At 32.2% G+C, this 14827-nt stretch overlaps 3 protein-coding genes across 8 annotated transcripts in view; 2 read left to right on the forward strand and 1 right to left on the reverse strand.

Moving 5' to 3' along the window:
* LOC128891447 (histone H3) overlaps positions 1-594 on the forward strand; it is a 686-nt gene extending 92 nt beyond the window's left edge. The window contains exon 2 of one of the 2 annotated variants that reach the window (XM_054150932.1): positions 19-594. In XM_054150932.1, coding sequence (XP_054006907.1) covers positions 19-384 — 366 coding nt within the window. In that variant the 3' untranslated portion in view covers positions 385-594. The other variant, XM_054150931.1, reaches the window with a different exon arrangement.
* A 967-nt stretch (positions 595-1561) lies between these two features.
* LOC128890548 (uncharacterized) lies at positions 1562-7025 on the reverse strand. Its single transcript, XM_054149116.1, has 3 exons — positions 2887-7025; positions 2525-2806; positions 1562-2450 (listed from the first exon to the last, which is right to left on the reverse strand). Exons 1-3 carry the CDS (start codon positions 6894-6896, stop codon positions 1871-1873), a joined length of 4872 nt encoding a protein of 1623 aa, XP_054005091.1. The 5' UTR covers positions 6897-7025; the 3' UTR covers positions 1562-1870.
* A 515-nt stretch (positions 7026-7540) lies between these two features.
* LOC128891428 (dual specificity protein phosphatase CDC14C) lies at positions 7541-14802 on the forward strand. 5 transcript variants are annotated; one of them, XR_008460826.1, is made up of 10 exons: positions 7542-8382; positions 8614-8711; positions 8785-9050; positions 9126-9426; positions 9498-9867; positions 9951-10289; positions 10369-10497; positions 10851-11147; positions 11848-12038; positions 12108-14802. XR_008460826.1 is itself a non-coding variant. In XM_054150898.1 (9 exons), the coding sequence occupies exons 2-9, from the start codon at positions 8663-8665 to the stop codon at positions 11828-11830; spliced, it is 1755 nt and encodes a 584-aa protein (XP_054006873.1). In that variant the 5' UTR covers positions 7542-8382; positions 8614-8662; the 3' UTR covers positions 11831-14802. The 5 variants fall into 5 exon arrangements, 4 of the variants coding, with proteins under 4 accessions (XP_054006874.1, XP_054006873.1, XP_054006871.1 ...); XM_054150898.1 differs by having other exon boundaries at positions 11827-14802; XM_054150896.1 differs by having other exon boundaries at positions 11848-14802.
* The last annotated feature ends 25 nt before the right edge of the window (positions 14803-14827 follow it).

The following is a 14827-nucleotide window of genomic DNA, read 5'->3' on the forward strand; positions in this document are numbered from 1 at the left end:
AAATCTACCGGTGGAAAGGCTCCACGAAAACAGTTGGCAACCAAGGCTGCTCGTAAGAGTGCCCCTGCTACTGGAGGAGTGAAGAAACCTCATCGCTACAGGCCCGGAACTGTCGCTCTTCGTGAAATTCGAAGATACCAGAAGAGCACGGAACTTTTGATCCGTAAATTGCCTTTCCAACGTCTCGTCAGAGAAATTGCCCAAGATTTCAAGACCGATCTTCGATTCCAAAGCTCTGCTGTTATGGCTTTGCAAGAAGCCAGCGAAGCTTACCTCGTTGGTTTGTTCGAAGATACCAACCTGTGCGCAATTCACGCAAAGAGAGTGACGATTATGCCAAAGGACATCCAGTTGGCTCGTCGTATTCGAGGAGAAAGAGCGTAAATACTCTTATGTAACAAACGGCCCTTTTCAGGGCCAAAAATGTCTTCTAACGTAAAGCATACCCTTGGATAGTTCTAAGATTACATAGTTATATTGAGTACTTTTTTAAAGATAAGAAGCCTCAACCATAACATCCGTGACTCTTAGAATTCGTCACGCACCCAGCTATCTGTTACCACCGTTTCCCAAACGGCGACAGACCTTGCACACTGGTCGACGCTAACCTAAAATTTATTACTTCATGTTCTACAGCTTTCAATTTGAAAACTTAGTGAGTCTTTTATTTTAAATCTTTAAATATTTTATTCGCGACCATTGTGACATGTGGCCATTACTTTTTCTCTCACTTAACCCTACTTTTTCCATTAACACGAAAGTGTTTCATAGATCGAGGGGGTGTTGGGGAAAAGTGTGTCTATTCTCTCAGACCTCATTCTCTTCCTCTCTCCTTTTCTACATTGACTCGAACCAAATGTAAACACAAAATAGACTTATACCAAATCTTCTACTAGAAGAAATCAATAAATCTCCTCTCTGCACCGCTGTACTGGTGTGCAGTAAGGATTTATTTGCATATATACTCAATAAAACATACTGTAAGATTGAAAACAATTCATAACATGGTTTCTGTTTCGACCTTCGTCGATTTCCGTTGCGCGGAAATTTTGACTCACGGTCGTCAATAATTAAATACAATTAAATTAACAAAGTTTGTGTGGGAGAGCGTCTTTTTATTATAATCGTATATAGAAAAACTGTCGCACTCGAAATTTCTTGGAAGAGAGAGCGAGAGGCTCGGTGATCGCCGTGTATATTCGCAGCTGCTCGCCCCCCTCACCGCGTCTCGCGGAACTACTCGATCAGCTTGATGTGCGCGAGAGGGAGAGAGACCGTCTTAACCGGTTTGTCTTAACCGTTCGCGACAAATCGTGTCTTCGTACACAAAGCCGAACAGTTAAAATTTAATATACTTAGTGACGCCATCGGTGGCAAATCGCCCAAGTTTGTTGAGAAATAGTTTCAGTTTTTCACCGCTAGAAATTTTCGATTCTCATTTTATTACTCAGTCTGTCCATCGCTAGATGGCTACCCATTTTCGTACAAATAGCATGCTTGAATATTTTGAACTTTCAAAACGAAATAAAACAATGGGGTGGTTAAATAAATAATACATCGATCTATTTATACACATATATTCCGATATATTGACTGAAAAATTATATACAAAATATTAGAGGGTTTATATATTTTAAACGTAACATAAAATTACATAATTTCGTAATAAATATTGCGACTTATACTACTTTGTATATCCTACGGAAGTCTTGTGATTAAAAATTCTTATATTAAAAAGTTTGTATGTATATGTTTGTTTTTATATGTCACTATACAATCGTATATCATAAAAATACTTTAAAATACGGTAGTATTCGAGGCGTTGTCAAACTTTCAAGGGGACGAACTTAGTCTTCATATCTACGTATTATTAAGTACCTTCAACTTCATCGAACAAGGCATTCTTCAATCTTTCCTCAAATAAGGAACTCTGTTGTTGATGTGCCTTTAGACGATCTTCGATCTGTTTTGAGATATAATGTACTTCCATTACTTGACTTTGACTGTTTTCACAAAATTCTGCTAATGGTTCAAGTCTGAAGTCATTTTCTAGAGATTTATGTATTTTTCGTTTTTTTATAATTGGTTCGCTAATATTGTTTTCTTTTCCGTTTTTCTGCTCAGTTTCTTGCATACTAAGTTCGTTCGGTACAATCGTGTATTCAGTTAATAAGTTAGATTTCAACCACCATGGTAAAGTTCGAAAGTGTTTTATGTGATTCTTGTTATAAACCACTTTCAAATCTCTGTCAATAAGATGTGCCTTTCTTTTTACAATATATAATAGAACATCGACGAAGTTCGATACGTTCGAAATATCAGATGTAAAAAATAAATGACTTAATATATTACAGGATACTTCATTACTGTTAGCATTGAGCAATGCTTCTTGACAGTAATTGGTTATGCTTTGATAAAGTGTGCTACTGTCATTTATTGGCCATGAGTATCTGGAATAAGTAGAAATTAATTTAATTAAATTCATACATGCGTATGCACATTCATTCAATGCATAAATACTTACTTCCATTGAGGCAATTTAAAACTAGACATCACTTTTTCCAATGTTGCCTTATAATCCTCTTTCTTCCAAGTATCATCAAAATACTCATAACTGCAGGGCATCATATACCGATTTTTGATAAATTTGTTAAATTCTGGAGCAAACTCAGTATACATGAAAGATTCTGGATCCAATATTATGTCTATTAGATGAGTAACTGCTTCATTATGTAAATCAATTATGAATTTGGGTTCCTTCAGAGCGTGTGATAATTTTTCATTAAAAGGTGAATCATCCAATATCCTGTAAAAATGTTGATTAAGCAAATTTTTAATAAAAGAAAAGTTCATGTAAATTAAATAGAATGTCATTGATTTAAATACCTCAGCCATAATTCTTCTGTTAAGCAAATATCATAAATGTTTTGTAAGTAATCCATTTCTAATGGATTTTTAGGTGATTTATTTATGGACAACCAAAGTACCGTACTTTGGATCAGATTTAAAATTGTTTTTTCAGTTAATTCCTTTTCGTACATACTCGTATATGTTGACAAATATCCTGCTTTCAATAATTTTTCTAGGATAGGAACAACTAGTTTATCTTGTGTTTCGCGATGTATATCACCGAAAACAATGAAAACAAGAGGTATAGGCATAAGTCTATCCCTTGACAATACAGCATTCATTAAACGTTTTATTACAAATTTAATGTCTTCAGCGGCATCTGCTATAAATAGGAGAGCATCCGATCCTATTAAGTTATGGTCACTAATCAGACCTTCAAAGTGTCTAATGCAAATATGTAAAGTTTCAACTTGATTCGACTGATACAGCTTTATAATAGGATCTGCAGTATAATCATCAGGATATAGATATTGATTCATTATTTTTTTGTGATGCCATAAAACTGGTTTATTATGTAAGTCTGGCCAAGAAATAACTAATTTCCAATAATAATTCGAATGCATATTTATTTGCAAACATTTCAAATTTTCTTTAATACCCATGTAAATTATAACTTCAATTGGTGCTAACAAATCGATATATGATTTTGTGGTTTTCTGTTTATCCCGTCTTTTACACATATTTTGTATAACTAGATCTTGGTCTTTAGAATATAATAATTTTGCGCATTGTTTACTAGAGAGTTTTTGCAGCCAGACAGGTGTACTATCTAATGCTTTTCTTTGCTGCTTCTTTTTCAATGCATTACATTTCCATATATTAAAATATTTTATAAACGTTCTATTTTTTATTCTCATTGATATTTCATGCAATTTTTGTTTATTGCCAATTTCTTCTTGTAAAATACTATCGCATATTTCGTGTGTAACTTCATTTAAAATTTGATTACTAATATCCTTGCATAATGTGTTACAAATATTTATTTTATTAATTTCCTCTCTTACTAATTCGGAACAATAAGCTTCCACAATTTCTGTCTGTAAAGTATTCAAAATTTCGTTTGCAGTTTCGTTGACGCGCTGCATCTTTTTAGCATTTGCTTGTTCTTTTAATTTTTCAGTTTTTACTTGTTCCGAAGTTTCAGTTTGCGCTTGTTCCATAGGCGCAGAAAATCTCTTTGTCTCTTTTATTTTATTATCCTTTGCTGCAGTCACAGTACTCGGGACATTTGATGATTTTGAAGCAGATTGAGTATTCGAGTACGTATTAGAAAATATCGTGGAAGGAGTAAGATTTCTCGTAAATATATTTCCCTGAGCAGCTCCAGAAAATATACTTTTATTTGTAGTTGTTGCAAATGGTGAAGCGACGCTATTGTACTGTGACGATTCAACTGGCTTAGAGAATATATTAGAAACGTTTGTAGTTATCGATGTATTATTGAACGCGTTAGATGAAGGCGAAGATTCGCTAGTTTTATTTAAATTTGGTACAATATTTTTTTGTTTTGTTGTAAAACTAAATATATTTGTATCCTTTTGTTTTTCTACTTTTGGTTTTTGTATTACATTTACATTGATTTGAGATTCCTTGACTTGCATCTGAGGTTTGAAAGTGAAGGGAACAGTAGTATCAGATTTCATAGGTATGAAGGCATTTACATTGAGTTTGGTATCTGTAACTGGTTTAAACGAATCTGTATGATCAACAGTAATTACAGTTTCAGTTTTATTTCGATCTTTTTCGGATATTGTTACAGGCTCCTCAGTTTCTATTGTGTCTTCATCTATATACTCATATGGGTCGTTTAATGTACTAGTAACAGTTTTATTTTGATCTTCTGCATTAACTGAGTCAGGCATTAAATAACCACTTGAATCGAAACTGTTGTGTGGTTTGTGGTATTTGTAAGTCTTTTCTGGCATCTCTCCTGCTGCTATACATTCTCCAATAGATAGTTCTCTCACAGTCCTTTTGTACTCTATTACATTACAAGCTCTATTTTGTTTTATATTTAATACAGGCATGGTGAAATTTTGTCGATTCAGCAGTATATGTAGTTCATCCTTTGAAACATTTAAACCTATTTGCTCGCAGAAGTAAACAGCTTCATTTTCATCTTCAAAACCTAGAATATCTATCAGTTCGTATAGCGGATATGCCGTTGATGCAGTTCTGCAATAGGCTTTTACCATTACTGACAATGCCTTCAATCTTACTTGATTGAAATATCTAAGTAAGATGCACGCATTCAAATACGTCGTTTTTCGAACAAGTTTAAAAAATTTATAATAGTCATTCGAGTCCAGAGCAGAATATACGTCTAACGCAAATCGTACTTCCGGTGATTTTTGTATACTTTTTGGCAATCTTTGTAAATCCCACATAAAATTGCTATTATTCAAATTCAATAAAATAATATACGCTCGAAATTCAGGTTCATTCTTGCAATTAATTCCATTCACTCTCAAGTCATGGTACATGTACTTTAACGATTGTAAAGATTTTGTTAAATTATCGGAATTAATTCTTTTGTCAAAAATAGATGGTTCTTCTGCGCACAGCCGTTCGGAACATACTATGTGAAATCTAGCGCATTGTTCAACAAGCTCGACGCTATCAGGGCAACATAATTCTTGCTGTGTTATATCTTTTCGAATCCCTCTCGTTCTGTCCCATAAGAAATGATACCACTCTCCCAAATTTGTTCCCGGTTGATCGCATAGATTCGCTATTTCGTGAAGCAAGTAACTCATAGTCATTTTTAAAGATTTCACTGGTCTCAGTTCGTGAGCCATTGGTTCTTCCTGATCCGCAGAAGATCTGGAGTACTGTTTTACAGCAATCATATGATTTATTTTATATTCATTGCCTTCCTGTAATTCGTATAATGCTAATTGCCTTTTAGATTCACGCATTAAACGTTCTTTCTCAGGACACATATCAGGACAAGTGCCAATCATTACTCTAGCTGCTGCTAATGTGTGAGATTTAACTTGTCTCATTCGAATAAGTCGATCTCTCGCTTCTAATACTTTATATTTGTCTTCAGAAGTATATGCTGGTTGATGAATTATATTTTGTAGTTCCTCAAAGGTAGCATTAGGTAACAGATCCGATATTTGACTATCCGATTTAAGTTTCTCAGACTTTGCAGATCCTTTTTCCACTCTAGCTGTAGTCTTCAATGTACTTTTTGGTTGTAATACTTTATTTTTTTTAACCAAAGTCCCATCATTATTATCTCTGTAATTACTATGTAAGTTATATTCTAAATTCATCATAGCATCTAACTCTGATTTAATTTCTTCATCTGGTGATTTCAAAAAATTAGATACAAGATTTTTAGGGAACTCTTTTTTCTTTGTAGGAGATTTTGGTGATTGGCATAATTTAGACCACTGTACATTAAATTTCTTTCCTAAATATTCGCCGCTTTTACAGTAAGCAACATTTGCTTCTTTTTTGGTGGCATAAATCACAGTTATTATCTGTTTCTTAGGACGAATAGTTATTTTCAGAAGATTTCCAAACATCTGAAAATATTCCCTCGCTGCTGATTTTGTGAGTAACGACTGAGGTACATTTGTGCATATTATAGAATTTTCTGGATTGGTTTTAGTAACTTGCGATCTTGAATTCTTTTTGAATTGTTCAAACATCGCGGTATCTTTTAGTGCCTGAGCAAATACATTGACGGCTGGTTTATACGAGTGTCTGGATATTTTGGGTTTATATTCTTTACCGCTAATGCTTGACTTATAAATGGGTGTATTTTGAACGCTTGGCCGTGGCACTGCCGTTGGCGTAGCGAAAGTAAATACATTCTTCTTAATAACGGATTGATCAGATGACTGTTCCGAAGTAACCTCAAAATTAATAGCTTTCGGAGGACTAAGTATGTTCGGTTCAGAAAATACAAATGCTTTGGAAGTTACATTTTCAATTTGATCTGGATTTGCCTGCACATTTTCTTCGCGTTCCATTGTTTGCTTCCTTTTATTACAGTTTTACTCAATTACTAATGAAAACGTAATTCCATCTTCTATTAACACCTAACTGACTTTACTGAGCTTTACCCAGCTTTACCCTTTCCCGTTAACCATAAAGATGGTTATGGTTAGGTTATGGTTAATAGTGGCGCCATCGGTGGGAAAACCCCCAAGGTTGTCCTCAAATAGTTCCTCTTTTTCCTGCTAGATGGCGCCATTTAGAATTTCCAAGTGGCGGCAATCTAGTGTCAATCTAGTGTCAAGAATGGAAATTAAATTTGCTACTAACTTGAGCATTCTCCCGCCGATGGCGCTACTAGTATTAATTTATTTAAACAAGAACAATTAAATAAGATTAACAATTTGAATACAAGGAGCTGATTGAAAACACGTTTGAACTGTATGACGGTTGTTAGGGTAATGTTAAAAATAATTGCTACTAACGGAAAAATGAATTGCGCGATAAAAGAAAATCTCTGTTACGTTCAAACGCAATAGCCAATTACAAACAATTATCAATGTGAAGTTTGAAACATGTGTGAAGAACCGTACATGTAAAAATTGATAAATGTGTGTAACCCCACAAATCCTGTATTATTACTGTATCGAATAAAATACTCCTGAAATAATATTCGTTTTCATTCTGACTTTTATAGCGAATGATTACAGATCACATGTTTACATAAGAATAATAAAATTTTATTTATTTTTACGAACGTGTTGGTGGCGCCATTTTACAAAAACAATGAGAACTATTTTCACTACAAACTTGGACGTTTTCCCACCGATAGCGCCACTGGTATTAAAACCAACTGAACTTAGAATTCGGAAAGGTAGTGACGAATGCATAAAAAGAAACATGAATATATATTCGAAATGGATTGTAAAAAAAAAAAGTAAATTCAATTACAATTAAAAAAAAAGAAACCAATACCAATAATTATCAGTATAGTTGAGCAATGTAAGAATGTTTGATTGGATAGAGTGCGCTGTTTTCCGATTATTAGAATAATCGTTGCCTAGTGTTGCCTAGTTCTCTCCAGTTCTCTCCTCTCCAAATAAAGTCTGGATAAATCGTCAGAACCAGTCACAACGTAATTGTGTTATAATCGTATAACATTGACTGCATTTTAGCCTGAGGGTTTTACGCAACATTGGTGAACGTCTTACGATGTTCCTTATTCCCGACATCGAATTCATACGTCGTCATCAGTTTAATATTGCGAAGACAACCAACATGGCAGTATATATGAAACCTGGTTCCATGGTGGATAATGATGTTGGTATACGTAAAAAATAAATGTTTCGTGGATATTTTTCAAAGACGGGATACGTCTGAATAATAGAGACAAACTCAAAGATGTACGCCAAGTAACGAACATTTGAATGTATAATATAACCGGAAAGACTCTACGACGCAACCGATCGGCCATCACTGATTTTCGATTGACCAAGTTTGAATCTTGTAACGGTCGCGCAGGTAAGTGTAGCATTCTTGAATACAGTACGCACCGTACCGTTTTCTGCGTTGTCCTAATTGTCAATTCATATGCATTAAATGCATCGTACGAACATAATCGTGCGTTGGTAGATGAATCTAGTTTACCTTTGCAACACCTACTCTTAACCTTCTGTGTTTTTATATATTTCTTGTGATCACTGGCTGTGCTAATTAAATTGTGTCCTTTGTTGGTGATTGCACCGATGACAGGCTTGCTCTGTTGGTATTCGCAATACCAGATAACCAGTACAAACCAATAATGGAAGATACAAACGATATACTAGTATGCGCAACAGAATTTATAAAAGGTAAATGATTTCCAAATATTCGTAAAATTGAAGCTTATAACATGTTAATATATTCATCTTTGTTTTCTTCTAGATCGATTATATTTTGTAATGTTGAGGACAATGATAAAGCCAAAGAGTACTCCAAACATCCATTATTTCAGTATCGATGAAGAACTGGTTTACGAAAATTTTTATAATGATTTCGGTCCGTTAAATCTTGCAATGTTATATCACTATTGCCAAAAGGTTAATAAAAAACTAAAGGCAGTAACTTTAAAGAAAAAGAAAATTGTACATTATACAACTATGGATCCACAGAAAAGAGTCAATGCTGCTTTCCTTATAGGAAGCTATGCTGTAAGTTTTCATTGGAATATTGTCATTTATACTTAATCTGGAACATGATAATTTTAAAGACAAAATATTTTTCAGATATTATATTGTAAACGAACAGCGGATGAAGTCTATGATTGTTTAACTAGTAGTCCTAATTGTCCGTCGTTTATTATGTTTCGCGATGCTTCTATTGGTATGCCATGTTACCAAATATCGTTAAGTGAATGTCTGAGTGCCATATATAAGTGCCACAGACTTGGATTCTTTAATTTTCAAGATTTTCGTGTTAAAGAATACGAATACTTTGAAAGAGTAGAAAATGGGGATTTAAATTGGATTGTTCCTGATAAATTTATCGCATTTTGCGGACCTTATGCTAAATCTAAAATAGAAAATGGTACGTATTTATTTACGTCGATATACTAGATCAAATTGTAATATATTTTTTTTTATTTTTATTCTATGCAGGGTATCCACTTCATGGACCAGAATCATATTTTACGTACTTCCGTGACAACAATGTAACTACAATCATACGACTTAATACAAAAATTTATGATGCATCAAGCTTCATAGATGCAGGATTTGATCATAAAGACTTATTTTTTGCCGATGGTTCAACTCCAACGGAAGCAATTATACGTCAATTTCTTAAAATAGCAGAGAATGCAAACGGTGCTGTTGCTGTACATTGTAAAGCAGGACTTGGCAGGACGGGTACTTTGATAGCCTGTTACATCATGAAACATTATCATTTAACAGCTCACGAAACAATTGCGTGGATAAGAATATGTAGACCAGGTTCGGTAATTGGACATCAGCAAAATTGTTTAGTGAAGTATGTATCTGTATCAAATATTTTTTTCGAGTAGTTTATATATAATTGTAAATTAATAAATATTTATAAATTTTATTGTTTAGAAATGAGGCATATCTGCACTCTCTGTTAAAAGAACCATTACAACCAAAGAATGGGAATCCAGTGCATAAATATGGAATATATTCTATAATTGGTAGACCTAAGACAGCATTTTTGACCAATCTGAAAGATTCTCATCTGATACAAGATAATGTTTCTGGAATTATGCATAGAGTCGATGGAATTACATTAGACGACAATACTCCTGCTGCTGGTACTAGCACAACTAAATACATTAGCTTGACTCAAGGCGACAAATTAAATCAAATAAAAGCCAAAAGACGAAATTTACCAACGAATCACACGCTTAGTACCACTACTGGATCATCAACAGATGTACAGTAAGTGTCACGTTAATACAATTTAATTTATTCATTGTAAGAAAGACGAATTATTAATCGGCATGCATTACATTTTTAGCCCATATTTATGTGCATTATTACAAACAAGAAGTAAGAAGAGTACAATTAATGCATTAACTGGAAATAAAAAGAAAGATCCCACGAAAAGGGTTCTTCTGCCTAGATCAACTGCAACTATTGCTAAAAGGTCGGTCAATTGATTTTTATTATATAATAATTGCTTATATTTATTACTTTTCTTCTTAGTAATTCATTCTCCTCTTATTTCATGCTTTATCTCTCTAATATTTCAATTTAGTCTTCAATTCTAACAGCATTTTTTCGAATCCGGTTTAAAGTGTACTAACAAGAGAAATTAGGGGATCCAGAAATTCAGAAAATTCTGCAAGTTTATTTACAAGTAATTTTTTTGTAACCAATTTACGCGTAATGCTTCAAAATTTCCTGAATTTTCAAACTTCCCTTGTAAATTTAGTTCGTGTTCTGACTGTTGCTTATTACGAAAGTAAGTACAGGTCCAACTTTTACTAAAAATTATAGAAACAGTTGGCTGGTCAACAGTATCCGTGATTCACCTCCGCGTCATGTTAAGTCTACTAAACCAGCAACACAGATCCATAATATCAACAACAACAACAACACAACCACCACTACTTCCGTTACATCAATATCTGTATCGAAACCGGTGACAAGGGCCAGTATAAGAACTTCCTGCATCACAGAGACCCGTACTACAAATGCGTCTGCAAATCATTCAGTCGCGCAACCGCAACAGGGCATGAATATGATTCTCAGGTCTGCAGATCGAGTAAATCGCTATCATAATTCTCTAAGGCAGTAAGTCTCAATGACTGTTACTCTTCAAACTTTGCTAAGTAACTGTTGCATAGCTTTCTTTATGAAATGTTTACAACTTTGGCATTTTGTCGGCTCTCCTTCATATTGAATCTAAATAGACCCTTTCCATACAGTGTGTTACGTGTGTAATTCAGCCTCCATTCTTTTATTAAAATAACGAATTTAAGAAGTAAAATTTAATGTAACAGCATTTCAATTTTTCAATGTGCAATGTATAATTCGGTATAAAATTATATATTAGATATATAAAAGAATGTGAAGCCCTGTCAAAAGCTCCCATACTCCTGATTAATATCATTAATATGCATGCAGCATGCACTAAGAAGATATTTTCATTGATGGCATGTAATTTTAATACTTAAAATTATGACAGGCCTGGACAAATAACAGGAATGCAATCGTTTATTTAACTTTTTGTATGTAATACTACTCGAATGAATTAGTTGAGTATGTATTATTTTAAAAAATTCGTTATGATTATATAAAAGTGGAATATCTTTTTATTAGATTGGATTACTGTCCAGGCCTCTAAACTGTATAAGCTATGTTTAGAGCTTAGGGATCAAGTAGCTCCTAAGGTGGCTAACAAATTGCTCCCATTTATTTCTGTGACTTGCAGTGCGCGCACAACCAAAAGTTATAAAACTGCATTTATCAGATGACTAACCGATATTCTCAGTGACGTTGGGGAGGACAATCCAGTAATTCGAGCATCTCACCAGTGCCGAAGGACTCATCGCTTAAATCCAATCATTCGATAAAATCATCTCACTGATCTTCAATCTTCAACTTGAGCAACTATGGTCCAAGTTTCTATTATAATCAACGAAGGTCAAATAGATCTGCAGTCCCGGTCATAGCTTTTTCAAGGTAGTTATTTTATGTCCATATTTGTATCTTGGATTATAAGTTTCTCATAATTATTTGCGCTCTGCACAGATTTGAAAAATTCTTCCACGTTCTGCGACTCGTTGAACGTTCGCAACTAAACACAGCGTGATTTTCATTCGTCTTCATTAATTGCGTCTCTTTCTGCTGGTCAGAAAAACGTAACACCGTAAACGTACTTTCGAACGCTTTAAATATATTAATTTTTACCTCCGTTCTCTTTGCTCTCGATAGAAACTTACAATCCCAATGTGCATTCTTACTTATACCTATGTAATTAACATAACTTATTTATCTTCATATAAAATATATCTATACACACATAACTCTTGCACATATATTTATTAAATTATGAAAGAGTGTTTGTACTATATAGACATTTAAATTTTAAGTTGAAACGGCAATTTATGGATAAACATAGATTTTACAAGTAGACATAAATTTGTTATTGTGCTAATCATATTACACGCATAATATTCATTAATCAGAAATTGCAATCATAGTATAATAAAAATTAGTTTGAATTATAAATAATTAATTTACCTATACTATTATCTGTAGCAATTTTAACTGTATCTTCAGATATTTTTGTTTATTCATATAAGTTTGTGGAACATTATTTTTTTTTTTACTGTACTTATATTTATTATTTGACAATGTCTTGGATACAAAACATATCAGAAAATGTGATTTGAGAAATCATTATAATAGCCATTAAAATATGTATCTCATTGCAACCATCTATGTCTACACAGGGTGATTACGAAGTGTTAATATAATGATGTATATAATACATATTTCATGTATTAATAGTTTGAAAAGAAAGCAAAGAGGATTAGTAAAAATAATTTTTTTTTTTATTTTAATACAAGTGGTGACTACACCATTTTAATCTTACATTCGTTCATACTAATGAAGATAATCCGAAATTTAAAATGTCTATATTTCATCAAGTAATCTGAAGGTGCAGTTAAAAGAAATAAATTTTCTTTTTGTAACTTTTTATACAATGTAAATAGGAAAATATGTTTATTATTCAAAATGCTGTTGAGTATAATTATAAAAATAAGATGATAAGCTGTTACAAGTGTTTATGTACATTTTACGCCATACTTTTCTAGAAAGAAGTACCGCTTTTTAAGGTGAAGTGTAACAGCTTTACAAAGCAATATATTGTATAGTCGAAATTATACATTGTGGCAGCATTTCTAGTTTCTTAAATATCTCTTATTATTTAAAATATTTTGCAAAGCAATTTCCTCGTTGTTAATTAGTTCAATATATAATTTTATTCTAAAGCTAAAGATCATCAAATTGTATAATGTACATATTGAACTGTTTGGTATGGTAAAGTTATTTTATATAAATATATGCTTAAAACATACTGTGAAAACATTAAAGAATTTTTGATTTTCTAAAATACTTCAGAAGCTTTGCATAAACTTTATAATATTGTTGATAGTAAAGGAACAGTAATTGGAATACATTAAAAAGATGATACGCGATAATGTGCAGCGTGAATAATCATGTATGATTATCGTTTTATTAACTTTATTCTATGTAGAATATGTAATTAAATTAATAGATACGTTGGTAGTAGTGTGTAATACACGAGTGAATGTAATATTTTTGTTAATATAACCTATTGTAATTCATAAATGGATTTATTTTGGAAAGTATTTTGAAATTTATGTACTTGTGAAACATGATACACTTTTTCGCATTGAATTTGAGTTCCGTGTCTATTTTTTTTTTTTTGTTTTTTTTTTTTGTTAATACAACGTACTTTTCGCAGTAAATCCATTTATACATTAAAATAGATCACATGTATGTGCGTGATGTATCTATATTTATATACAGGTTGTTTCATGAGGACGAGACAAATCGAAACATGAGACTTCTTTATGTGCATATTTCGATACGTCCTATACTTTTGAGATGTCCTGTTATAAATTAATGCATTTTATAAAAAGTGTCATTAATATATATATTATATATATACGAGGACGAAGATATTTTAATAATATAAAAGAATGTATTGTATACTGTGTCCTTAAAATCTAAGACTATGGAGAAAGTACATTTTTTAATCGAAAAAAATTTGTAATTGTAAAATAAATTGTAAACTGGTTGTTTCGAAAGAATCTGATTTATGATTAAACATTGCGAATTTTATGTGTAAAATTCGTTGCATAATTTATAATTATATAATTGAACATAATATAGGATTATGTATCTACATGTCATATTGAAGATTGAATACTGTTAAATAACATAGTACAGAAATTAAGAATTAGACTCTCGTAACAAGTGTTAGAGAAATTTTATATTTATATAGCTAGATATATTTACAAAGTAATTTCAGTTGATTGTCATCTAGTTTATAAATAACATTGAGTACAAACCTGCAATGTTTCGATGTTTTGCCTTAAATATGCAATTAAATCATAAAAAGATTATTTCATATATTTTATACACGGAAATGTAAGTGATTAATTCTAAAATAATTTACTTTTTTGTATTTCTAATTTAATGTAGAAGATATACTACATTATGTTGTAATATTACGAACATAGTATTATCTATATTATACCGCTTTGCTAGCAATCAAAATCAAAGTGCAAAATTATTGCATTTTGATTAAAAAAATATGTTTATTCACTGTTATGATTATGTTAAAGTTTAGCATACAATAGAGTATTATTTAACAATCATGGCATATAAGCTTTTTTATAGTTATTATATACTAATTGTTTCATATGTTTTATACA

Source organism: Hylaeus anthracinus, unplaced genomic scaffold (assembly GCF_026225885.1).
Source record: "Hylaeus anthracinus isolate JK02 unplaced genomic scaffold, UHH_iyHylAnth1.0_haploid 12001, whole genome shotgun sequence".
NCBI lineage: Eukaryota > Metazoa > Arthropoda > Insecta > Hymenoptera > Colletidae > Hylaeus > Hylaeus anthracinus.

Bases quoted from the DNA above. Each gene is read 5' to 3' on its own strand.
- LOC128891428 (XM_054150896.1), top strand. From the start codon at position 8,663: ATGGAAGATACAAACGATATACTAGTATGCGCAACAGAATTTATAAAA. The intron at 10,290-10,368 runs GTAAGTGTCACG...TTACATTTTTAG, and splicing joins GGATCATCAACAGATGTACA to CCCATATTTATGTGCATTAT. The intron at 10,498-10,850 runs GTCGGTCAATTG...TAAAAATTATAG, and splicing joins ACTGCAACTATTGCTAAAAG to AAACAGTTGGCTGGTCAACA.
- LOC128890548 (XM_054149116.1), bottom strand. From the start codon at position 6,896: ATGGAACGCGAAGAAAATGTGCAGGCAAATCCAGATCAAATTGAAAAT. The intron at 2,807-2,886 runs GTATTTAAATCA...ACATTTTTACAG, and splicing joins ACAGAAGAATTATGGCTGAG to GATATTGGATGATTCACCTT. The intron at 2,451-2,524 runs GTAAGTATTTAT...TACTTATTCCAG, and splicing joins TTTAAATTGCCTCAATGGAA to ATACTCATGGCCAATAAATG.